This window comes from Oncorhynchus gorbuscha, linkage group LG06, assembly GCF_021184085.1.
Source record: "Oncorhynchus gorbuscha isolate QuinsamMale2020 ecotype Even-year linkage group LG06, OgorEven_v1.0, whole genome shotgun sequence".
In the NCBI taxonomy this organism is placed as follows: Eukaryota; Metazoa; Chordata; class Actinopteri; order Salmoniformes; family Salmonidae; genus Oncorhynchus; species Oncorhynchus gorbuscha.
The window spans coordinates 45198082-45223815 of NC_060178.1; the positions used below are offsets into that span (position 1 = coordinate 45198082).

Consider the following 25734-nt stretch of genomic DNA (forward strand, 5'->3'; position numbering starts at 1 on the left):
GCCAGAAATGTTAATAATGGTGGTGGGGACAAGGTCGGACAGATCTCCAGGGACCCCAGACTAAAACATCACCTGATGGCCCACAAGCGACAACTAAAACACTTCCATCTCCACTTTTACATTGGCACAAATAATTTAAAAATATATATATATATATCTTTAACCCAATATGTAATGCATATACAGTGACTTGCATTGTGGCCAATGTAATTGGTGGCATACAAGGACAGCAACACTACATATTATTCAGTGCCCCATGAAATAACACTATATATATAGTTTCTACAGATCCTAGAGTACTCCCAACCCCTCTTTTACAAAGCAGTTATTTTTTATGTAGGCCAATATGTAATTTATAGGCCTACAGTTAATTAATTGGACCACTGGAATGGATGGATTTGAAAGTGCTGCTGGGTATGTAAACCTCAGTCCCCCAAGAAATAACACCAGATCTACAGACCCTACATAGTAATCCCAAACCTACTTTTACATCGGCAGAGTCGTTTCTTTCTCTATAAGCCGATATGTAATTCATATGCAGCGTATTGCATTGCAGTGAATGGAGTGAGGGGGAACAAGGAGTCACCAGCACACTCTATTAATTAAACCCTTTGCCCAACACAATAGACCAATTAAAGTTGTGTAGACTGGAGTAGTTCCAATTACATATATATTTGTATTTTATTAAAAGTGTATTTATTTACATATGACATTTATTTAACTAGGCAACATATAGCCTTACATAATAGCTTTCAACATACTAGTACTGGTGTACACTTTCTACAGAAATGCTGGTATAAATAATAAAATATAAAAAATAAAAGTTGTCCATATGTTCCAATAATTTAGCTTTAAAACATGCTTATTAATTAAAACTATAAAGTTGATAACATGGATGGTCAGTCCTTGCATCCACAGCTCGGTCAATTAAGTTGAGAGTGGAACACTTCCCCATCCCTTCCCTGTTTCAGTAAAAAACTGTGGGGGCTAGGCTTTGTTATTGTTTCAACTTCTGATTGCCGCTTTTGTTGCAACGCTGTGAAAACAGTTGTATTGCACTAGAGTGGGAAAAAACGATATTGCCAAAGTTTAGCATGTCTTTGATTGGGGACTCTTATTTTGAATAAATATCATCCTGCCAGAACAATATCCTGCTGCCAAGAGAACGGTAATGAGGTTTTAACAAACCAATGCAGCTAACGTTAGCTGGCTAGCTAACGGTAACAAGAGCACTCGTTGCTGACTGGTTGTCTGATATGTATACATTTGCATAACAACTCAAGTTAAATTGTAGTAGCTATCTAGCTAGCAAGTAATAACTCAACACTTACGCCGGCCGCAGCTTGCAGGACAATCGCTGGAGTTGCCTTTGTGTAAATGGAAGCTGGCTGCCAACTGCTAGACTGAAGACTCTCACACTAAATTCTTCCGCTGCTCTGTCGGCCGCTAGTCTCGCAAAGCACCCTGATCCTGCGAGCTTTAGTGACGTGAAGTTCATGAACCATTCGTTCTTCTTCTTCTTCTTCCTCAAATTTGTATTGGCGTATCGCAATCGTGGGATGCTTACACCGCCTCCTACTGTACTGGAGTGTGAGTGTAACAGTACTCTTCTTGCGTTGTGGACAATCAATCATCCACACCCATCCAGTGAACAAGCACCAAACCAGGAGTGCAGAGTTGGATGGTGAGCCGTGCAATGTTGTGCTGTTTCTATCAGGTACATTGTTAAAATAGTAGATTGTATATTGTAATTGCTGTATTATTTTTGGTAACATTGTTGCTCAATGAACAAGCACCAAACCAGCTTGCGTGAGGGCAGAGTATTTTTTTTTGTTTTAAAGGTGTATTTAAAAAAAAAACATTTTTACCAACAAATCAATACTTGGAAGTACATGTGGGAACACAAGTATATATAAATAATATACAAATGACAATTAGGCTAGGGTACAATATCACATTACACAAGGACCTTAGCAATTTTAAAGATCATCAAGGACAACAACCACCCGAGCCACTGCCTGTTCACCCCGCTATCATCCAGAAGGCGAGGTCAGTACAGGTGCATCAAAGCGGAGACCGAGAGACTGAAAAACAGCTTCTATCTCAAGGCCATCAGACTGTTAAACAGCCACCACTAATATTGAGTGGCTGCTGCCAACACACTGACTCAACTCCAGCCACTTTAATAATGGGAATTGATGGAAAATTATGGAAAATATATCACTAGCCACTTTAAACAATGCTACCTAATATAATGTTTACATACCCTACCTTATTCATCTCATATGTATACGTATATACTGTACTCTATATCATCTACTGCATCTTTATGTAATACATGTATCACTAGCCACTTTAACTATGCCACTTTGTTTACATACTCATCTCATATGTATATACTGTACTCAATACCATCTACTGTATCTTGCCTAAGCCGCTCTGTACCATCACTCATTCATATATCTTTATGTACATATTCTTTATCCCCTTACACTGTGTATAAGACAGTAGTTTATGAATTGTTAGTTAGATTACTTGTTGGTTATTACTGCATTGTCGGAACTAGAAGCACAAGCATTTAGCTACACTCGCATTAACATCTGCTAACCATGTGTATGTGACAAATAACATTTGATTTGATTTGAATGTCTACGCTGTATTTCTGATAAATGTTGTGTTATTTTAATGGACAAAAACATTTTATTTTCTTTCAAAAACAAGGACATTTCTAAGTGACCCCAAACTTTTGACCGGTAGTGTATCTCTCACTCCTCTTGTTCCATCTCGGCTAGGATGCAGGGATTGAGCACGGGCCGATTCCGGTGTGAGTTATCTGGCCTAAATGTATTACTTGGGTCTCGGGCCGATTGGGGCTACTCTCTGGCAGATGATTGCACGGGCTGCTTTAAATAACATTTAATTATTTATTTATTTTTCCACATTTTCTCATTGTTTCTGTGATCAAATTTTTTAAATTAACATTTCAATAAAATTATTTAAGAGTCCTGTTTAAGTAGTATTTTAGTATTTTGATACTTTGTGCAAGGCAATTGATCAGCATTAAAAACCGTGTGGATGGAGCCTCCTGAGTGGCGCAGAGGTCTAAGACACTGCACCACACCGCAGTACTACAGTTGCTAGTTCGATACCCATGCCGGTAATGACCGGGAGACCCATAAGACGACGCACAATTGGCCCAGCGTCGTCCGAGTTAGGGGAGGGTTTGGCCGGCAGGGAAGTCTTTGTCCCATCGCGCTGTAGCGACTCCTGTGGCGGGCCAGGCACATGCACGCTGACACGGTCATCAGGTGTATGGGTATATTTTGTATGCATAAAATGTATAATAGTAAAATGTAATGTTTTTTTTTCAAGTTATTTGTAACTTATTTTGAACATAATATTTCTGTCACTGACTCTTATGACTGTAAAGAGCTTCTGGATATCAAAACAGCGATTACTCATCTCGAACTGCACCAAAAAAAAAGTATTTAATGAGTCGGACGCGGAGGATTTACTCCAGGAACCCGACCAGGCCCAAATTCCTGTGAAGAGAAGACGCAGATACAGGGGATGCAGGTCTGGATGCCTTGTGTCTGTAGCTCAGTTGGTAGAGCATGGCGCTTGTAACGCCAGGGTAGTGGGTTCGATCCCCGGGACCACCCATACGTAGAATGTATGCACACATGACTGTAAGTCGCTTTGGATAAAAGCGTCTGCTAAATGGCATATATTATTATTATTATTATTAATTAACCTGCAAGTTGTTAACCCGCCTCTACCATCCGTCCAATTGACCAACGTGCAATCATTGGAGAATAAACTGGATGAGCTCCGGTCAAGACTATCCTACCAAAGGAGTTAGTGTGCACTGTGCCCGGCCCGCCACAGGAGTCGCTAGTGAGACAAGGATATCCTAACCCAGACGACGCTAAGCCAATTGTGCGTCGCCCCATGGACCTCCCCATAGCGGCCGGCTGCGACAGAGCCTAGGCTCGAACCCAGAGTCTCTGGTGGCACTAGACCACTGCGCCACCCGGGAGACCCTGTGTTTGATTTTTGTAAATAATCGGTTCAAGGACTTACATCTGGTGTAATAGAAGTAATTATTGGTACCATGAAGGCGGTCGGCCTTGAACTTTGTGGCTTCAATGAGAGGGGGTAGTTGTTCTCCCCTGCATTAAAACGCTGCACTGCATTTTATGTAAGCTCGCAGGATCAGGTGGCTTTGTGAGGCTAGTCATTCACGTGGCGTAGCGTTTGGCGTTTGGCGTTTGGCGTAGCGTTTGATAGAGAGCATCATTTACTTCAGGAAGCTGAGGATCTAAAACAGTTGTCATACTACCATATAAAGTGGATGAGTTCCTTCACATCATTGAAGATGAAAGGAGTAGGCCAAATAAGAATTTGTTCTTAACTGACTTGCCTAGTTAAATAAAGGTTTTAAAAAAAACAAAAAAAACAACGGACCGGATCATGAAACAATCAACCTTTCATCAACATGTTGCAAAATATCCACCTGTACAGTATCTGACAACACCATAATTGATGCCCAAACAGTATACGTAAGAATGATTACATTTGATATTTTGTCCAGCCACATACTTGATTTCAGAGTTCAAAGGTGAATGTTAAAAGAGGGCAATTACTGTATGTCATATGGGCCAGTGAGTACTACATACTGCATAGTTTACTCTTTTTAAAAAAGACAGCAGTTTATATTTCAGAAAAGGCTACATTGATCATTCTAAAGTGACACGGGGATGTCATTGTTCCAAACGGGATTTTTTATTTTTATTTGAATGAATAACTGAAGAGTCACAGCCACACCTCCAAGAGGGTAGGCGGGAAAAGCACTGTCAAGTAAGTTTTCGATTTTAGAATGAACACATATGCCTACATTTCGCTAGCTAAAACTATTATCTTCTAAAATAAGTACGTTTTTTTTATTTTAAAATGAACACATATGCCTCGTGTGGGTCAATGATTGGTAAGAATTTTCTTTTGGACAAAATGTGACAGAAGAATGCTGAACAAGCTGCAAATCTGCAGAACCATGCAGCCACTTTTAATTATAAATTGCTGATCAATGAATACACCTCCCTAATTACTAATTAACCTGTCCACAGCAACACTGATAGAGCAAACTGATGGTGCCTGATGTCCTAAAAATAGCAGTATAATTTATTCAGGTACGATTGAACTTTTGACATTCTCCCAATCTTCTTCTGGATCATCCAAATGCTCTCTAGCAAACTTCAGATGGGCCTGGACATGTACTGGCTTAAGCAGGGGGACACGTCTGGCACTGCAGGATTTGTGTCCCTGGCGGCGTAGTGTGTTACTGATGGTAGGCTTTGTTACTTTGGTCCCAGCTCACTGCAGGTCATTCACTAGGTCCCCCCGTGTGGTTCTGGGATTTTTGCTCACTGTTCTTGTGATCATTTTGACCCCACAGGGTGAGATCTTGCGTGGAGCCCCAGATTGAGGGAGATTATCAGTGGTCTTGTATGTCTTCCATTTCCTAATAATTGCTCCCACAGTTGATTTCTTCATACCAAGCTGCTTACCTATTGCAGATTCAGTCTTCCCAGCCTGGTGCAGGTCTACAATTTGGTTTCTGGTGTCCTTTGACAGCTCTTTGGTCTTGGCCATAGTGGAGTTTGGAGTGTGACTGTTGGAGGTTGTGGACAGGTATATTTTATATTGATAACAAGTTCAAACAGGTGCCATTAATACAGGTAACGAGTGGAGGACAGAGGAGCCTCTTATAGAAGTTGCAGGTCTGTGAGAGCCAGAAATCTTGCTTGTTTGAAGGTGACCAAATACTTATTTTCCACCATAATTTGCAAATAAATTCATTAAAAATCCTACAATGTGATTTTCTGGATTTTTTCCCCTAATTTTGTCTGTCATAGTTAAAGTGTACCAATGATGAAAATTACAGGCCTCTCATCTTTTTAAGTGGGTGAACTTGCACAATTGGTGGCTGACTAAATACTTTTTTAACCCACTGTATCTGGAAGAGTTGTACAGAGGGGAGGGTGAAGGAGGGATGAGGGAGAGAGCGGAGAGAGAGAGATGGGAGGGAGGGAGGGAGGGAGGGAGGGAGGGAGGGAGGGAGGGAGGGAGGGAGGGAGGGAGGGAGGGAGGGAGGGAGGGAGGGAGGGAGGGAGGGAGGGAGGGAGGGAGGGAGGGAGGGAAAGAAGGAAAGAAGGAAAGAAGGAAAGAAGGAAAGAAGGAAAGAAGGAAAGAAGGAAGAAGTCAACAGACAAACAGAGATGGGGAGAGAGGAAGGAGAGGGAGCGAGAGATGAGAAGTGGGGTGGGCAGGGAAAGAAGTATGGAGGGGCAGGGGGTGAGGGAAGGGAAGAGGGTGAAGGAGGGACGATGGAGAGAGAGGAGGAAGAGGGAGATGAGAGTAGGTGGAGGGGGGGAAAGAAGGAGGATTAGGGAGAATGGAGGGGAAAGAAGGAGAGAGAGAGAGAATGGGGAGAGTGGGAAGAGGGGGAGGAGGTGAAAGAAAGGGGAAGGAGGGGAGAGAGAGAAGAGAACGAGAGAGTAAAAAGAGGAGGTAGAGAGTGGGAGACAGGCATGAGAGAAACAAAACAAAAACATCCACCCTGTGACACTCATCGTTTCCCATTGACTGCAATGTATTGAGAAAAACGTCATCCCTGTGACCAATGTTCCCTCTAATTATTTCCGGCACTGAGCAAATTTCAGGTATGCTGAACACGTACATTTGAACGTTGTGAAAATGATGTGCAACTTTTGGTGAGCGTTTACAGTGAACACTGAGGCTGTACTCACTTTAGGTTACCCTTATATCAGTGTCCAAGTAGGCTACTGTGGCTATTTTATCATAATGTAGGCCTACCATCAAAAACAATGGATAAATGCACCCAATAACATTTTTTACATGGAAATAGCTGTTCTATCATTCAGGCTACAGTAGTAGGCAATGTGTGGTGTTCCATGTAGGCCTACATTCCATGAGACTTTTGGAAAATAACATGCAGGTCTTATCCAATTGTCCTTCAGATAAGGAGGTGACTGAAAATGTGTTGTTTGATGCAATAAACCACTTTACAAAATAAAATGCATTATTATTCCCATTCCATTATTACAGCGATTCAGACAAATTATGCTACCTGTTGCTTATTGGCTACTTAATTTCTTCAAGCCTGTCTCAAAATACAACACCACCCCTTTAACACGGGAAAAAAACTCTTTACCTGATTTGCTTTTCAAGGGAAAAGTTGATAGTGTTAACTGAAGGGAAAAACTAGAAAGTTGAGTGAAGTTCAATCTCATGCTTCTCAGTGCTGGTTGATATTTCTTCTGGCTGCAGTCCCGGGTGAGCAGCGCGCCCGCGCACGTGCGCAGTTTGGAAGGAACATTGACTGCAATGTATCGAGAAAGGTTAACAGATTATTTTATTATAGTGGTTTAAATGGACTTTCATTGTGTTCCATGATTTTTTCGCCCCCTAGTGGAGCTTTCTGGTACTTAGAAGGAATGCACGGAAACGGGATGTAGAGTAGTCAAACACGCAGACAACAGCTGAAAATAACGTCACGCTTCAGCCTCGGACAATATTTGTTTGTTAGTTCAATTCAATCACATTGCTAGTGATGCCAACATTGTTATTGATATAATTGCTTTCTTATCGATGTTAGTTGGTTACATTTCCTCGCGCAAATTGACTTGCCTTTCATGTTTGCCGTCAGCTGTATTAGTTTGCTCGTGCGTCATGTATGCGAATTGTAAAACATACTAGTCTTACTGTTTCTAGTGTAATATGCTTTATTGTACAGAGGTGTATCTGGTTTGGCGTCATGCCAGACATGGGACCAAGTCATGTGCTTTGTATTTATGCAACTTCGACTCGAAATGTATGATGTACAGCTACAATATGTCCATGTGATTTGAATAGTAAAGTATATTATTTTCTGTATTTTTGCAGTTCAATAACATAAACGTTTTCAATATATTCTCTAAGGAAAAGTCACGCATTGGTAGTTTTATTGAAGACTCAGTTATTAGCGATCTGTCTAGTTTTGCATGGGAACGCAATTCCAGGGCAAGAATAACTGTTCACTGACACTCACTTGTCCAGGAAACTCAGGGACATCCACAATAATTACTCGACTGCCCAACTATGAAGTAAGTACTCTGTAAATAAAACATCTACCACAAAACAGCAGATCCAATCGTTTTCATTGTAAAATAACTAAATGTAGATGTACTTGTGTCACATTAACTCTTGATGCTTAAAAGTGTGGCTCAGTTGGTAGAGCATGGCACTTGCAAGTTCGCCAGCGTTGTGGGTTTGATTCGCACAGGGGACCAGTATGAAAAAAGAGAAACATGTATGCTCTCACTACTGTAAGTCACTCTGGATAAGAGTCTCTGCTAAAATGTTAACATAGTTTAATGTTGTTCATTTCCATGAAAGGGAATTACGCTGCAACTACAATTTTTCACGTTGAAATGTATGCCAAACAAAAACCATTGATTTTTATAGTTTAACAAACCATACAACTCTATGCACAATGTCTACTTTGAACAATAAAATAAGCAAACATTTACTGGAAAAACTATGCTGATGCACCTTTTGGTAAAATTACAGTAAAATTATGGTAAAATCTTCCTCGGACGTATTCTGTTGCCAAACATTATCTGCACATTTCTTCCTGTAAATGTGTTTTTGTAAAGTTTTCAGTTGGAACTTTTTCAAAGTCGTCCTTGTTCATAGTTGTACGAGTTGTTACATTTTGAAATCAATGTTTTTTTGTTTGGTATACATTTTAAAGTGAAACAACCCGAGTCTCAATGTAATTACGTTGCCATGTTCAAAGCCTTGTTTTTAACCAGCCCTACTCAGACAGCCCCGAGGACTAAACTGGAGAAGCTGGAGTGTCACTTCACCTGGGGGCTGGAGGTCAGCAGGTACAAGCTGCTCAGTATCAGAGATCACCTGGAGGACATTGGCAGCGACGAGAGCTATCCGTGGCTGGGTCAGAAGTACAACATGTGGGCTTATGTACACCACACCCTGGGCTCCACTAACATGGCCCTACAGTGCCTCAGTAATAAGGCAGAGGAGGCCTTTCACCAAAACAGTCCTTTAGACACAATGGGTCCTTGGCTGCTGGTCCACTATGGAAACCTAGCCTGAGTTCACTATCACCTGGATAAACCTGGCAGAGAGCCAGGGATATGTGACAAAGGTCGAGGCACTGCTACGGGATTACCCCTCACCGTCCCAGGGAGAACTGCACCCCGAGGTATGTGCTGAAAAAGCCTGGACCCTTATGAAGTGTGGCCAGGACAAAAGACAGAAAGCGATAGAGTACTTCCAAATGGCTATTAGGATGGAGCCTGGGAGAAAGGAGTGGCAATCGAGCCACGTCTTGGGTGATAGTCTGAGGCAGAGCTTGATCAACAAAGCCATCAGTCTCTATATGGATGTGGTCTTACTCTACCCAGAGATGTTAATTAAGGTCAAACTGGAGCTTGCAAGCATCTCTTCAAAATCAAGAATTGACAAGGGAATTAGCCAATCAGATCTATGAGGAATTACTCGCCAGTGTACAGGAGCCATCCAAGTTAGTTGCTCTACAACCAATACGCTACATACCTGTATTCCTCCATTAAGGATTACAATGGATCAATTGATTATCACAAGAGGGCAGCAGAAATACCAAATTCTAACAAATATGGTAGAAAGTCTAAAAATGTTGAGGAAGATCAGAGAAGAGAAAAATGTAAGATGTGCAGAAATCCAGGAATTTCTTGCTAACTAATGGGACATTTTATTGTGGGTCCACATAACGGAGCATGTGACTAACCTTGTGAAACTGTCCTATTATCATCTCCTGTCTTGGGAGTGTAATCCTGTGTCCTTGTATAGATCAAAACGGAACAGAGTCCCGCCCAAGAACAATAAATATGTGATATCACCCAAAGCTTTGGACTTGACTGTACACTGCGCTTTGTAACTGTTATTCTCTAGGAGCTCAGAAATAAAATCTTGGTTTGACTTGGACTCCAGGAGATTTTTATTTTATAATATCCAATACACTTAACATAAAAAATAAGAGCAAGGAGTAGAATTAACCAATCAAAAAGGTTAATCAAATTGAAGGTGACATATTGTATGTCTTGTTTTTATCATCTTTGGTCGCTGCCGGGTGACGGTTAAGCAATTTGTGACAAATGTTCTGTCAAAAGCACATAAAATAAGTTATTTGTATAAATGTGAGTTTCAGGGTGCAACTCATACCACAAACAAATCACACATTCAAAACGAGGACATCGTTATATGCATTGATGACACACATCCATAATAATATGCAACTATGTCCCAACTTCTGTAGTGAGACACATCACATTACCAATTGTTTTTACAATAATGGTTTTGGTAAAACTATTATAATTGGGATTAACAACCGTTGTTACCATGGTCCCTTAGCTGCTTGGCCAGAAAGTTCATACAAGGAGACTGTGCAGACATGACATTCTCAGTCTTATGTTCAAACCACCAAGCAACTTTATTCACTGATACATAGGGTTGTGGACAGTTCTATATGAGCTGCAGATTTTAGAAATAAAATTGAAATGGATTCTTTCTGCTACATGGTCTGAAAATATCTTAAAATGCAATTACTTTCTCAAACAAAATACAAGGGATTCCGTACAAATTTGGCCACATTAATGTCCAAGTCAAAAAAAGGAACTGTCAAAGAGAACAAAATACAAAGTGGATCACACGTTTCCTCTTCGACTCTTCTTGTGGCTCTTTTTTGAACTCCTAGAATAGAGATGAAGAAAGACAAAAGTTGGTGATATACTCACTAAAATGTCTCCCTCTCTGATTTGATGGTATTCAAGACAGTTCAACTACACTATGAACACAGAGCAGCTTTTTTTTAAATATTGGAGATCCCAGAATAGTGGTGAGGATCTTCCTCTTCTATCATCACTCACCTCTCTGGGGTTTTGGAGTGACTGCGATGCCTGTGGCTTCTGTGATGCCCTGGGACAAAATGGAGACAGCTCGAGGTCAGACTGGGCAGGGGGAACGATTGTTCCAAACATCTTAAAGTCTAATGAGTACAGCTGAAAATGTGTCACACAGCACAAATATAAAACACTGGTTTGACTTTTTAATCGTGTGCGTTGCAGGACGGTATGGTAGCCATCGCTATGATACCTGGGGACTTCGAGCGGTGACGTCTCTCTCGGGAGCGGTGGCGACGGGGGCTTTTGCTGCGGTGACGTTCTCGCCTGGGGGATGGGCTGTTGTGCAAAGGAGAGACAAGCAACGCACGCATCATTAATACAGGGCACTGTTTGCAAGTAACACTGACCCTAAGTGAATTAAGTCTCAGTTCATGTAGAATTTAAAACACTTCCAAGTAGGCTCGGTGTTATTATATTCAATACCATCCGTTTGGAATTCAAACCAAGGAAAATATGAAATCCAGCAGAGAAGAATCCAAGCAGAAAACATGGCTTCATACCTTCGTCTCTTAGGTGATCTGCTCCTCCTAGACGGAATAAAAAGGATGCACAATCTTTAGTGTCTTGAGGATGTTATAGGAAATGACTACGAACTAGGAAGCTTTCAAGACATCTATTGGTGTATGTCGGCACCTAAACTGAACCATAAGAGAAGGGGGGGGCATGCATGTTTGCCCCCACACTTTTGATCTTAAATCACCACCTACTAATTCATCAACATGGAATGTTTGACATCTTGTAGAGTCCATGCCTCACCTAATTGAAACTGTTCTGAGGTCAAAAGGGGATGCAACTCAATATTAGGAAGGTGTTCCGAATGTTTTGTACACTCGGTGTATAGCACAACTTCGGATTTCTCCCCGGTCTAAAAAAAACTAAAAGGTATTGGAAGTTTTTAACAGAGCTTCTCTTCCCTCAATTTTTGGTCATGCAGTGCAGTTCGCAAAGTGATTGTGGTCCCCGTTATGAAGTTAACATTACCAAAGATATCGAAAAATTACATCAGTTGTCACAAAAGATTTGTTATTTTAAGAAAGTAATGAGCCTTGTTTTTAAAGGAAGTGATTTGTAATGTTGGAATCGACTTTATGACTGACGCATGCTAGAATTGGATCGGTTTGGGGTCTCGTGGATCAATGCACTCATATCTTAAACATTCATTACACCCCTACTATAAACTGAGATACATGCATGGCTGGTTAGTTACCGTCTGGGTGAACGACTGCTGCGTCTGTAGCGTGGAGAGGGCGAGCGGCGAGGCCGATCGTTGTCTCGGTAACTCCGTCTGTGGGGCTCTGGGGTCTGAACTCTCTCTGTCTGTAGACATTTGAACAGACAGAGACAGACATGGACAGTGAAACAGAATTCCTCCACCCACTTACACTAGTGTAAGTTTACGCAAATGTACAGTTAGCTTAGGCAGTTTATTGGTGGATAGGGGGATAAAGTTTAGACTACTACCTTCTCCTCCTCCTCATCTTCCTCTTCGCTGGTCTCCACCTCATCCAGGTCTTCTTCCAGGGCACTGATGCGCGTGTCTAACAGCTCCGCCTCCTCAAGAACCTGCCTTTTCTGTAGTCAACACACACACACACAAAATCAGTGATCTAGGTCAGCGAAACAAAGCACGTGAGCACGTACACGGGTAGAAGACTTACCTGAAGCCTGGGAAGGATTATGTCACACATTCTCTCAGAGTGTAGCAGTTCATCAATAAACTCATCGACGTGTTGCAGCTCAAACTCTGAAACAGAGGGTGAGAGGAGAAAGTGCCATTTAACTCAAAAGTAGGCCATTTTGCATTGTATAATCATTCCACGATTACACGTAAACACTCACCCCCATTTCGGTTCTGACTCTTGATTTTTCTGTAGTCGTTGTACAGTGGTTCCAGGTATTTGTAGCAATCCACTGATGTCCCAGTCAACCTCATGTACATGGCGCCAAGCAAGCGGACATATCTATGGTGTGGAAACCATCACAGTGAGGTTGCCACAATGGGTGTGTAAGGTATTTAGGTTCCGATTTATTTTTTTTAAATCACATTTGTCAAGCTGGGAGTTAGAAGATAGTGATACATGAAACGTTTTAAACACTAAATACAGAAATGCTTCTTATACTACAACCTGCCCGAAAGCCAAAACTTACTTGAAATCCTCGTTTTTGATAAATTCTACAATGATGTCTTTCTCTGGCTGGATCTGCAGCATCTTCAGAGTGAGACACAGGAACGGTGTCGGTTTGATATTTCCGCCATAAACTCCACCGACAAACTTCAGCGCCATGGCTTTGTCAACGACAAGCTCAGCTGTTGATCAGAGAGAAACCAGTGAGAAGAAATAATCAATATGTACCAGGCATAGTTCGCTAGCTATTACTTCTGATGTGCACAAACCTCAATTGAGAGTAACAAATCAAATGTAACAGGGTAAAATAGACTAGATGCTAACTAGCGCACTTTGTTTACATTTGTGGTATTTGTATTTCAAGCTAACTAGCATTAGCTAGTTAAGACCATAGAGATTGTTAGAGGACTCATCTTATATCTGTGTTATTATTGCGTCTATGGACAGTGCCATTGAGGCTACAACCCATAGGAATCCCCACCCGGTTGACTACTTTAAAATGGTGGAAGCCCTCAATGGCGCGGCCCATGCTAAAAAGTCATTTTGGCCACACAGGGCCTCTATCATTCTCTATGGCCACAACTCACCCGTCAGTCCAAAGCATTCTTCTTTCCAGTATTTTGATTCATAGATTCGAGTACGAATAATTTTCTCTACCAAGTATTGTGGATTTGTTCCATGTATACTGTTGGCATCTTTAACCGTCCTGTTTGCCATCTTCACAGTTCAAAACGGAATGAAAATGTTTTCCTGTGCGAAACGAATTCGCATTTTTACAGTATATCTTCCGGTGCAACAATTTACACTTCCGGGGCAGATTGTGAAGGCGTTCATTGGATGAAACTTTTCAGTCACATGCCAAACACGCAATTTTCTCGTGTAAAGTGTTACACGTGTTAAGGATAACTATTTTTTTTAAAGTTTATTTAACTAGGCAAGTCAGTTAAGAACAAATTCTTATTTACAATGACGGCCTACCCCGGACGACGCTGGGCCAATTATGCGCCGCCCTATGGGATTCCAAATCACGGCCGGATGTGATACGGCCTGGAATCAATCCAGGGACTGTAGTGATGTCTCTTGCACTAAGATGCAGTGCCTTAGACCGCTGCGCCACTCGGGAGCCCTGTGGCTACATTATATGTGCATCTTCATTTAGCTCTATTATTTGCCCTGTCTTTTATTTATTTTAAACTACTTGGAATTTGATCAATTTAGCCATTTACTCAGATATGAGTTCCTGTCGCTTTGTGAGGATGGCAGCTAGCTAGTTAGCACATATTGACAATAGTATTTTCTGGCCGAGGAAGTTTGTTAAAAGCCCTGACGCTATCTTTCATATCAGTGAAAAATTATATAAATTCAGCAAAAAAAAAAGAAAGGTCATTTTTTCAGGACACGGTCTTTCAAAGATAATTCGTAAAAATCCAAATAACTTCACATATCTTCATTGTAAAACTTTTAAACACTGTTTCCCATGCTTGTTCAATAAAGTATAAACAATTAATGAATATGCACATGTGGAACGGTTGTTAAGACACTAACAGCTTACAGATGGTAGGCAATTAAGGTTACAGTTATGAAATCTTAGGACACTAAAAAGGCCTTTCTACTGACTCTGAAAAACACCAAAAGAAAGATGTCCAGGGTCCCTGCTCATCTGCATGAACATGACTTAGGCATGTTGCATGGAGGCATGAGGACTGCAGATGTGGCCAGGGCAATAAATTGCAATGTCCGTACTGTGAGACACCTAAGACAGCGCTACAGGGAGACAGTGTGGACAGCTGATCGTCCTCGCAGTGGCAAACCACTTGTAACAACACCTGCATAGGATCAGTACATCCGAACATCACACCTGCGGGACAGGTACAGGATGGCAATAACGACTGTCCGAGTTACACCAGTAGGCCTATTGTAAGGCAGGTCCCCACCAGACATCACCAGCAACAATGTCGCCTATGGGCACAAACCCACCATCACTGGACCAGACAGACAGGCAAAAAGTGCTCTTCACTGACAAGTCACGGTTTTGTCTGTGGAACTTGTTCAGTTTACGTCTTAGTTGTTGAATCTTGTTATGTTCATACAAATATTTACACATGTTAAGTTTGCTGAAAAAAATGCAGTTGACAGTGAGAGGATGTTTCTTTTTTTGCTGAGTTTATATACACCAAACTAAGTGTAGAAAACATTTATTTAAGAACACCTTTTCTTTCCATGTCATAGACTGACCAGGTGCGCAACTCAATATTAGGAAGGTGTTCTTAATGTTTTGTACACTGAGTGTATATGACCATTTTATAAATGGTAAACTTGCATGTATTGTATTTTGGGACTCCGCTCCCCCCACCACCCCAAGATGAATGGTTTTGACCATGTTTCACTGCTTTAGATTGGTGCAGCTAGAAATCACAAGTGTTTTTCCTGTATTATAAACTGGGTGGTTTTACATATAATTTGCGGCGTGCATCATGAGCAAAGTCATTGTAGCCTATGATTTGACTTCCCCTAGCTGTGAGAACCATGACATGAGCACAGGCTGACTTATCACTGCTATAGCGCAGCTGAATAGCCTGCCGGCAGCCTACCGAAGGTGGCACCGTGTCCATTACACTGTAGAACAACGTGACACTAATCCAAATCGTTCAATAATTAGGCTATCCATATTGATTTTTCTATATCTATGGCGGATTCAGAGTTGCAATTTATGAAATATGCCAGGACTTTGGCTATAACAATATATGGCAAAGTCAAAGATACTGGTTTCCCCTATCCATCTGGTGAACATTTCACAAATTGCTTATGACAAATCCAGCTCCAGAACCAACTGTAGCCAGCTGGCTAATCTTTTGAATAAGGTGTAGCAACAACAGATAACATTAGCTGGCTGAATAAGGTTAGCATGCTAGCTATATATAAACATATATTTTTTTCATTTTCTATTTCCTTTTCTTAAACCTATGTGCTTGGTTATGTTATTTGCTAAATATGTATTTTGAATGTGTAATTCAACTTCCGTATATTTTTGTACAATTTGAAAAGTTTAATAAGTTTTTTCTGTTGTTGTTGTTCAGCACACATTTTCTCTTGAGTCTTGTCACAGTTCAGTAGCCAAATTCTACGCCCTTCATTGGTGATTGGTCAGCAGTAGGGATTATTCAATGAAGTGTTTGTTGTCATTCAACAACAGAAGACAGGTTTTCATGCACATTTTTAAAATTGAGTTAGTTAGGTGTAAAATAGCTCGACTAAGACCTCTGCAAAAATGTCAAAATTAATAACAGAATTATTGAGTTATCTTTGATTAATTCTGACAATTTTGAGGAAGTGTATTTGTTGCTACGGTGTTTCAAGAGGGACAAACCGCAATATTGCCGCTTTTCTCTAGTTTTTCAAACAAAGGTATTATAATAAGGGAGCATGCAAGCACAGACGTTCACCTCGCAGAGCCAAGTTCTGCTCAGAGCAAAACAAACCTATGTCTGAGGACGCCTTGAGGGTTCCCACATATTTCCATGTTGCACAGAAAACCGACAGACGTGCTAATGAACTATCTGCATGTCCGCGGCCCCGTTTTGATTTCAATTTTTTGTAACCCCAACATGTAAACAAAGTTACATAATCAATGGCCAATGTTGACTTTTTTTAATTGGGTCTGTGACAGTCTATTACAAAATCACAATATTACCAATGTGTGTTGTGTCGAACATTTCAAGCAACATTCCCAGCTAATGAGAAACCAGTCATGGTGTTTATTTAAGAGAATGAACCCGATTTAACAAGGCAACCTTGGGGCTAATTTGTATGGGTGCCAATGGCAGATTTTGAGGGATTTTTACATCCGTACGGCGTGTCCACTGAAACGTAATTCCGTGAGGAACTACACTACATTATCAAAAATATGTGGACACCTGCTTGTCGAACATCTCATTCCCAAATCATGGGCATTAATATGGAGTTGGTCTCCTCTTTGCTGCTATAACAGATTCCACTCTTCCGGGAAGACATTCCACTATCTGTTGGAACATTGCTGCGGGAACTTGCTTCCATTCAGCCACAAGAGCATTAGTGAGGTTGGGCGATTAGGCCTGGTTCGAAGTCGCCGTTCCAATTCATCCCAAAGTTGTTCGATGGGGTTGAGTTCAGGGCTCCGTGCAGGCCAGTCAAGTTCTTCCACACCGATCTCGACAAACCATTTCTGTAAGGATCTCGCTTTGTGCATGTTTCTGCATGGGGCATTATCATGCTAAAACAGGAAAGGGCATCCCAAAACTGTGGCCGGCCACAAAGGTGGAAGCACAGAATTGTCAACAATGTCCGAACCATGAAAAACAGTCCCAGACTATTACTTCTCCTCCACCAAACTTTACAGTTGGCACTATGCATTCAGGCAGGTAGCGTTCTCCTGGCTTCCACCTAACCCAGATTCATCCCTCAGCCATGGAAACACATTTCATGAAACTCTTGACGAGGAGTTTTTGCGCCGACGTTGCTTCCAGAGGCAGTTTGGAATTCAGTAGTGAGTGTTACAACCGAGGACAGACCATTTTTATACCCTTCAGCACTCGGCGGTCCCGTTCTGAGAGCTTGTGTGGCCTACCACTTCACAGCTGAGCCGTCGTTGCTCCTAGACTTTTCCACTTCACAATAACAGCACTTACAGTTTACTGGGACAGCTCCAGCAGGGCAGAAATGTGACAAACTGACTTGCTGGAAAGGCGCCATCCTATGACGGTGCCACGTTGAAAGTCACTGCTCTTCCGTAATGCCATTTTACTTCCAATGTTTGTCTATGGAGATTGCATGGCTGTGAGCTGGATTTTATACTCCTGTCAGCAACGGGTGTGGCTGAAATAGCCAAATTCACTAATTTGAAGAGGTGTCCACATACTTTTTATATATATATAGTGTATCAGTGTAAGTCCTGATCGGGTCTCCTCTTTCAGAAACTGACCAGAAGGCGACCGCTGACCACACTGCAGCCCTATTGGAAAAGAGTTTCAGTAACCCCGCCCCCAAGAAGGAGACCACCGTGCTATTGGCTGAGACTCTGTCTCGACTCTGTAAGGATAGGAGAATGTCTTTTTATTTTGGTTGTGACCATCGTTGACCCCAAGTGGGAGATGCCGATAATAGATATCAAGACAGAGAATTGTGCCCATTCCATATTTGTCTCATTATTTCTACTCTACACATTTCTTGGACCCCATTGCAACTTGACTTGAATGGGGATGCTTGCTCTAGTCATTCCATTTCTATGACTGACCCTGTGTTCCACTCCTTAGCTGGACTTGCTGTGGACCAGGAAGCAGAACGTCATGTACAACCTGTTTGATTGGCCAAAGAGGCACCATGTCCACCACCACATGAGGGCGCTGTTATACTGGCTCGCAATCACGCAATCATTTTTTTTTTTTTTTACCTTTATTTAACCAGGCAAGTCAGTTAAGAACATATTCTTATTTTCAATGACGGCCTGGGAACAGTGGGTTAACTGCCTGTTCAGGGGCAGAACGACAGATTTGTACCTTGTCAGCTCGGGGGTTTGAACTCACAACCTTCCGGTTACTAGTCCAACACTCTAACCACTAGGCTACGCTGCCGCCACCTTCATTTCATATGCATTTGTACTTTTTAAGGAGCTTACTAATGAGCTTCTGACAGGTCTTCAACTTTATATATTCTGTTTCTGTATTGCTTATGAAGTGTAATTTTGCATTATTGCAACTCTAATAGTGTGTGCAGTGTGGATGAAAGTGTTTGAGTGTGTTTAACTGCATCTTACCGTGCTTAAAACTGTATGTGTGTGTGTCTCTCTCTCTCTCTCTCTCTCTCTCTCTCTCTCTCTCTCTCTCTCTCTCTCTCTCTCTCTCTCTCTCTCTCTCTCTCTCTCTCTCTCTCTCTCTCTGTCTCTGTCTCTGTCTCTGTCTCGTTCCATCCGTCCAGCTGTAGCAGATCATCATGTCCAGACTGAACAAGTTCAAGTCCTTTGAGGAGGATGCTCTGCAGCTCATCTCTAGAAAGGTAGGCCTTTTTTTGTTGTTTTATTATCCATCCCAAGGGGTGCACAATTCAGGTCCTTGCGTTCCAGTTCTTCTGGGTTTCTTTTCTTCCTGCCTCTTGATTGATCAGTTAATGTCATCGATTGGAACCATGGATTGGAAAGGTCTGCCAGTGATACTGTGAAGTGTTTACCTATCGGTGAGTGGTGTGTCTGTCTCTGACCGCTGTCCCTCTCCCACCCTCCACAGGATTGGTGGGTATCATGTGATGGAGGCCCTGGATGAGAAGTTCACAGAGCTGTCAATTGGTTCCCATTGGCCCAGAGAGCTGTCGATGTATGTGAAATCGATGTGTGTTCGGTGTGCATTGGTGTAGGAGCAGCTCTTCCTGAGGGCGGTCATCGCTGAGTTCAGGCGGCTGTGACTGGAGGCGATCACCTTCCAACAGGTATAGACCCTACTGAGGTCAACATTGACTAACTACAGCTCTTGCTCAACACACATCTTTCCGTCTTTTACCTGCATTGTGAATTTTCCCCGAGATTCCCTTATCTAAAGTCCTCCACCCTCCCTCTAGGTGTTAGTGCAGCACCAGGCGTTGTTTCGTGTGGAGGGCCCGCAGCCCATCAGTGTGTCTAAGGGTCTAGCCGCGTGTCAGAACCCGAGGGCGTGCTGTCTGCTGCTGCTGGAGGCCAGCCATCTAGACGTACTACAGAGGGTCAGACTCGACGTCAGCCAGGACGACGTGCTCTACGCACGCAAGGCCGACAGAGAGACCACCAGGGGTCCAGACAGGGGTCCACTCTGTGTTTTCTGACCAGGTTGGTCCTAACATAACAACAACAAAAAAATCTCAGTTCAGGAGAGCTGCAGTATCACCAGGTTTCAGTTGCAGTCAAGCATTAAACTGTAAGGATATCAGTTCCTGAGACAGATAGGGGAAACGAAACTGGCTCTATCAGCACTATCTCTGTCAATTGATCAATGTACTGTTTTGTGAGAACCAAGATCCCTCTCTCACACTGAAACTCTCCATGTCAACCGTTGGACCACATAGTCCCATGCCTGCCCTTGACCACAGCCAATACTACTGTACCACTCAGGACTGGGAACATGAATCCCACAGACACCCCTTACTGTGTCAATGAATCTGACCATACCGTATATACAAGGTGATATGGTGGCTTTTTTAGAGGCTCACAGTTTGGTTTGATGCTGTCTTCAAGGCCGAGGCTGTTTTTTTTAGGACAAGGATCCTGTGTTTTTAATATTTATTTTACCAATGTTGTTTTCAATGTTGTTATTGTTGTCAGCACCATTCGTTTTTTTGGAAGCATTTGAAAGGGAAACGGCATCGTATTTTATTATGGAATTCTGTTCTAATCCAAGCACACAAGAGAGCATGACTTACTTGGTTTTGTGTGTGTTTGCTGAAAATGACCCTTGTTACAAACTATTGGAAGGATATTTAGATCTGGCTTTGACTCATTGTGTTGATGGGAGAACTAGAGTTCCTCATCAGAGTTAACCATTTAACTTTCCTCATTTATCCTTATTCAAACATTTTAATGTTGCTCTTGTTTGTTTTATGATTTTCTGTATTCTTTTTTGTTTGAATATACAAAAGTCAGAAAGATATTTAACAATACTTGCAGGTTTACTTTTCCATTCTTCATGTACATTACTTGAACACGTTACTCGCACAGGTGTGGCTTTCCAGACATGGCTAGAATGAAGAGAGCATCGTTTGTAGGGTGAAAAGTTAACAATAGACATATACTGTACATCCAGGCATAAGACAAGCAAAATAGATACATATTTGGAGTATGTCCAAGGGAAATATCAAAGTCCCTCTCGGTTCATCCAGATTTGGGTACACCCGGCATGTTATCCCACAAATCCCAAACTAAATCTATAATAATAGTCACACCTTTTTACAATGTACTGTACATGCTACAAATTAATGGCATATTCAATGGCCTGTTTTATTAGTGATGTAATGGATATTGTGTTGATGTTTTGTAACTGTCCATTCTGAAGCACCTTTTATATCCACAAGCACACTTGAGCTGTGTCTTACATTTTTCCTAGGCACGTAAAGATATTTCATCCAGCATTGTGCAAAGTTGAATATCCTAAATACATCCTTGTTTTGAGAATAGCACATTTGACATTTAAAGCCTCCCCCTTGTATTTTGTACTTGGTTTCATCCATGTCCTTTTCATGAATTTGTGTGCCCTTGTTGTGTTGTGCTGTGCCAGAGTGCCAATCAGGCATTTGTGTTTGCTGAGCTTGTGTCCTCCAGGTTGACATAGACCCTGCTGCCCTGGGGGGCGCCCTGCTGCCCTGGATAGTCCAGTCTCTTAATGGGTTGCTCGGCCAGCAGTAGGTAGGAGTGGTTGAGGATGTCCGTGGTACTGGAGGATGATGGGAAGCTGGAGGACCTAGTAAAGGAGCAGTGACACCTCACCTGGAGCACCTCCTCTCCCCCCACCCACAGGCTCTGAGACTCCGCCCCCACCTCCCCATCGTACACGTACTCGTTCCCTCCAAGACGGGGGATGACGTCATCCGGGGTCAGGGTCACGTAGTCTGGACTGACCTCCAGGACCAGGGTAGGCAGGCTCTCCTCCTCCCCGCCTGAAGTGCCTTGCTCTGAGGAGAGTAGTAAAGGAAGCATCCCTCTGCCTGAAGCCTCCCTCTCAGACATGATCTCCACGACACAAGCTGGGGTCTCCTCTGAACACTGCTTGATGTTGAAGGGAGGGTCCTATGGAGGTCACACAGGAGCGTACAGACATACTCAGATCCAATGGTTTCCAATGCGTGCGCACAACGATAAACTAAATGTGTTGCATATTGAACACATTTCATTGTTAAATCTTGACCCTTTCAATTGATCTAGGTCCGTTAATCCACGGTGTACTGTAATGAATTACGTTTTTACCCAAGTCTGTCCGTTGATATCTGTCAGGAAGCCGTGGAGTACTTTGTCAAGGTTTGGGACTGGTGGCCACAGATACTGTTTGAGCTTACTGGTGGAAGAAGATAACATGTTTCAGCACACATGTTCATGAATAGGGTGGTAAGAATACTACATTCATGGTAAAAAAACAGATTTTTTTATTATGAAACAAAACGTTAAAAAATGCATTTTACCTGAGATACCTGGAGAACATGGAGATAAAGACGACTGATACAACGAGCATCATGAGAGGGATGCAGGAGATGAGGGCACCTGTTGAGTTACATTAAAGAATTCTCGAAGAGTTTGAGAAGGAGGATATCTCCAGAAGTTAAACATAATAAGTGATTGTTTTACTGTACCTATGTCTGAGGGCATGTCCACAGTGAGACGGGGTGACCAGTCGCTCCAGTAGCCAGCGTAGACTGACCCGTTGGGTCTGGCTCTGACCTGGATATAGTACTGAACTCCAGTCTGAATGTCCAGACAGGTACTGGTCTCTGGGCCCGGCAGGATCACCAGCTAGGGAGAGAGGACAACACACAATTGCACCCAGTTACTGGTGGGTGATTGGTATGTGTACTGTAATGCAAAATACAAACTCGTGACAAAACATGTCGTTCTCTGTTTACATGCTATAAGGACAGAGGCAGGGTTCTACCACACAACAGAATGAAGTAAACAGAAGAAGATCATTTAGATAATGCTGTACCTTCCAGACAGTCTCCTCTCGAGGCTGGTAGCGGTGCTGGTACATCAGGTGGACAGACAGGGCCAATAAGGGTGTGTCCCATTTCAGACACAGCCTGCCCTTCTCCCATTGTCCCCTCAGCCTCCCAGGAGGGGCTGTTTGAACTGACCGCAACATAGGGAGAGGAGAGAGAGACATAACAGGAGTTTTGCAGAGATGATTAGTGCATGTCCAGCAATACAGAGTGCACTGTCTGTTACAGATGATTATCAATATCTTACTTCATTGTCAGCAAAACAGCAAGAGGCATGCGAGACTCGACCACTTTCCATTTTTTTACTCAATGGAAACGTAGAATACCGGTAGACGGTAGCCTCCTTTTTTAATGAAGGGAGGATTTCACAGCTGCCAGTTGGTATTTTATCAGTGTGACTCACTGCTGTTGTTGAGTCTGAAAGGCTCAGTGTAGAAGGTCCGCCTGGGAGTAGCAGAACCAGCGCTGAGTTTGACCCGTATCTCACTGGACTCTGCTCCATGGAAACTGCAATGGTAGGAGATGTTCTCATTCTGCATACACTCTCTCCAGCCCTCACTTTCACTGCAGAGAATACACAACAAGAGAGGTTAAATAGCCAATGATCATGTTTTGGCTGTAAAACTACATTTAGATTACTTTGAGGAAGGCTTTGCATTAAGCTCTTTGGAGAAATGAATTTGTAAATACCTGGGTCCCAGCTTGTAGTATATGGTGTAGGTATCATCTCTGTAGGCCTGCCCATTCCATTGGCAGGTGATGTTTTGCAGGTCAGAAGTGTGGCACAACAATGAGATATCAGCTGGGGAAAAATTATAGTAAAACTCCATCACCTAACTCAGTAATGTAAAGTGACCATATTTAGTGTCTCTACACCACATTTACAGATTTACAGCAATACTACTACCACAGACCTGCACTCTGAGGAACCATGGCAGTTTTGGGGACCGACCAGTCGCTCCAATGACCACTGGTCTCTTTCTCGCTGTAGCCGTTGGGTTTGACCCTCAGCTGGACGCTGACCACCTCCCCTGGCGCCAGAGAGACCAGGCTGTGGATTTGGGACCTCACTGGCTTTATCTGGGGACAGGGAGGGTACAGATATCATAGGAGTTCCACACCAGCATGGGGTTTGGGTGAGGATGACTTTCTGACACAAATGGATGCCCTGTAGCCAACCATCAAGTTGAGTAGACAAACTAATAGTGAATGTCCCAGTCATACTAGATTTTTTTTTTTACCAAACTTTCATCTTTCTTTTTCCAATTGCAGCTAATCTGACTGGTTGAATTGGTGTTGATTTCGAGTTTCAGTCGGCCTACCAGTTCAGTTCTCTCCCTCAGGCTCTGGGAGGAGTAACGTATCCCATACTGCATGTTGTTCTCCCACTCTCTGGGTGTGTGCCACTCCACCTGGAACTGCCCAGTCTGCCCTGTCGGGTGAAGGGATACATTCACAGGAGGATCCAGGAGAACTGAGGAGAGGCGGAGGAGAAATAAGAGAGAAGAAAGAATGAAGCCGAAAAGATACGCCACTACTGGAAAGTAAGAACATTAAATTTCAAACAACCAAAAAATTAGCATTCTCTCTCTCTCTCTCTCTCTCTCTCTCTCTCTCTCTCTCTTGCGCTCTCTCTCGCTCTCTTGCTCTCTCTCTCTCTCGCTCTCTCTCTCACCCTGGTCCTCGACGCTGACCGTGCGTGCGTATAGTGAGTAGTTGGAGCCGCCCTCCATCACTCTGATGTGTGTGAAGGTGAACAGGAAGACATCAGAGGGAGGGAAGGAGCAGACATGGAGGACTTTCCCTTCCTCTGTCCTCTGGAGAATCAGATTACACCTCTTCTCCTCCCGACTGAAGAGACAGAGAGAATATGACTGGCATCGGTGACTGGCAGAATGGAGTGTAGTGTCAGGTCCACTTCAACTGTTAGTGTATTTCATTTCTTGCTGAAATGATTGTTGTTTTGTGAATGACCAGAATACACTGAACATACTCATCGTTACTATAGAAGAAGTCACAAGACTTGTTGTCTGGCATCTCCCAGAAACAGGTGAAGTCATACTGAGTCCTGGTAAAACACTTTGGATCTGCATCATCCGCCAACATCAGAACATCTGTTATGGAGTGTAGTACACACCGATAGGATGGGTTTCATGAAATATACCGTGTCATAAAAATGACGCGTGTAATGTAGAACACCTAGTATGACACGTTAACATAGAATTCCCCAGGTCGTTAAAGGAAAATACTACTCAAAAAACAATAATTCGGTATTTGTTTCATTAGTCCACTGTTGATAAAGTACCAAAACGTTTTGCATGTCAGCAATCAAGTTTTCAAAATGTAGAACTTTCAAAAATACAGAAAGTGTCACAGTATGATGCGTTTTTCTGTGGTTTACTGTGACACTTTCTGTATTTTGAAAGTTCTACATTTCCTTTCGTCTACTGATGCACTTGTCTGTGAACATGTCATATCAGTGCTTAACAGACAAATTGGCATAAATCCTCAGCAGAGAACAAGGGACAGCTGTGAGAGGATCAACATTATTGCCTTGATTTGGGTAGCTCTGACAAGTGACACTATTTCAGATATTGTACATACTGGTGGACAGTTTACTATTGTTATCTATTTTGTTGTTTAAGATAAAAACAGGTGCTCCAATGTCATACCTTTCTTTGACAGATGAGGGACAGCCCCATCCCTGGTCCCCTGCCCCAGAACATCCACCCAGCATAATATGGTCCAGAGCCAGATGCAGAGATTGAGATCCATGACATTTACATCCAGACAGGTATGTCTAACCTACCCCATCACTATCCATTAACTTCTATGTCCGAGAGTGTCAGTGTGTTGTGTGGTCTGGGGGTTAGTAATGAGGGGAG

At 42.5% G+C, this 25734-nt stretch overlaps 4 protein-coding genes across 6 annotated transcripts in view; 1 reads left to right on the top strand and 3 right to left on the bottom strand.

The window, feature by feature from the left end:
• pomgnt1 (protein O-linked mannose N-acetylglucosaminyltransferase 1 (beta 1,2-)) overlaps positions 1-1486 on the bottom strand; it is a 33765-nt gene extending 32279 nt beyond the window's left edge. The window contains exon 1 of one of the 2 annotated variants that reach the window (XM_046353361.1): positions 1332-1486. The gene's annotated coding sequence lies outside the window, so the exon portion shown is untranslated. The remainder of the gene's footprint in view (positions 1-1331) is intronic. The other variant, XM_046353362.1, reaches the window with a different exon arrangement.
• Positions 1487-8850: 7364 nt separating this feature from the next.
• On the top strand, positions 8851-9726 carry LOC124038690 (interferon-induced protein with tetratricopeptide repeats 5-like). The gene is given in 2 exon segments (XM_046354777.1): positions 8851-9204; positions 9206-9726. Coding segments are annotated over 2 exon segments (726 nt in total). The 3' UTR covers positions 9578-9726.
• An 810-nt stretch (positions 9727-10536) lies between these two features.
• Positions 10537-13944, bottom strand: LOC124037151 (pre-mRNA-splicing factor 38A-like). The gene is made up of 10 exons (XM_046351813.1): positions 13741-13944; positions 13176-13335; positions 12867-12988; positions 12686-12771; positions 12489-12599; positions 12235-12344; positions 11528-11554; positions 11218-11303; positions 10992-11040; positions 10537-10815 (listed from the first exon to the last, which is right to left on the bottom strand). Exons 1-10 carry the CDS (start codon positions 13868-13870, stop codon positions 10770-10772), a joined length of 927 nt encoding a protein of 308 aa, XP_046207769.1. The 5' UTR covers positions 13871-13944; the 3' UTR covers positions 10537-10769.
• Positions 13945-20502: 6558 nt separating this feature from the next.
• LOC124037152 (thrombopoietin receptor-like) lies at positions 20503-25733 on the bottom strand. 2 transcript variants are annotated; one of them, XM_046351815.1, is made up of 12 exons: positions 25522-25733; positions 24843-24963; positions 24525-24700; positions 24172-24323; positions 23764-23929; positions 23540-23651; positions 23253-23356; positions 22837-22979; positions 22487-22646; positions 22319-22397; positions 22107-22194; positions 20503-21929 (listed from the first exon to the last, which is right to left on the bottom strand). In XM_046351815.1, the coding sequence occupies exons 1-12, from the start codon at positions 25622-25624 to the stop codon at positions 21429-21431; spliced, it is 1905 nt and encodes a 634-aa protein (XP_046207771.1). In that variant the 5' UTR covers positions 25625-25733; the 3' UTR covers positions 20503-21428. The 2 variants fall into 2 exon arrangements, with proteins under 2 accessions (XP_046207771.1, XP_046207770.1); XM_046351814.1 differs by having other exon boundaries at positions 23253-23413; positions 25522-25730.
• Between the last annotated feature and the right edge of the window lies 1 nt (position 25734).

Excerpts from the sequence above, each read along its gene's own strand:
- LOC124037151 (XM_046351813.1), bottom strand. The coding sequence starts at position 13,870 with ATGGCAAACAGGACGGTTAAAGATGCCAACAGTATACATGGAACAAAT. Across the intron at positions 13,336-13,740 it reads AGAATGCTTTGGACTGACGG|CTGAGCTTGTCGTTGACAAA; the intron begins GTGAGTTGTGGC and ends TCTGATCAACAG. Across the intron at positions 12,600-12,685 it reads TAATCCTTCCCAGGCTTCAG|AAAAGGCAGGTTCTTGAGGA; the intron begins GTAAGTCTTCTA and ends TGTTGACTACAG.
- LOC124037152 (XM_046351814.1), bottom strand. The coding sequence starts at position 25,624 with ATGGATCTCAATCTCTGCATCTGGCTCTGGACCATATTATGCTGGGTG. Across the intron at positions 24,964-25,521 it reads CCCTCATCTGTCAAAGAAAG|ATGTTCTGATGTTGGCGGAT; the intron begins GTATGACATTGG and ends ACTCCATAACAG. Across the intron at positions 22,195-22,318 it reads ATGTTCTCCAGGTATCTCAG|TAAGCTCAAACAGTATCTGT; the intron begins GTAAAATGCATT and ends TTCTTCCACCAG.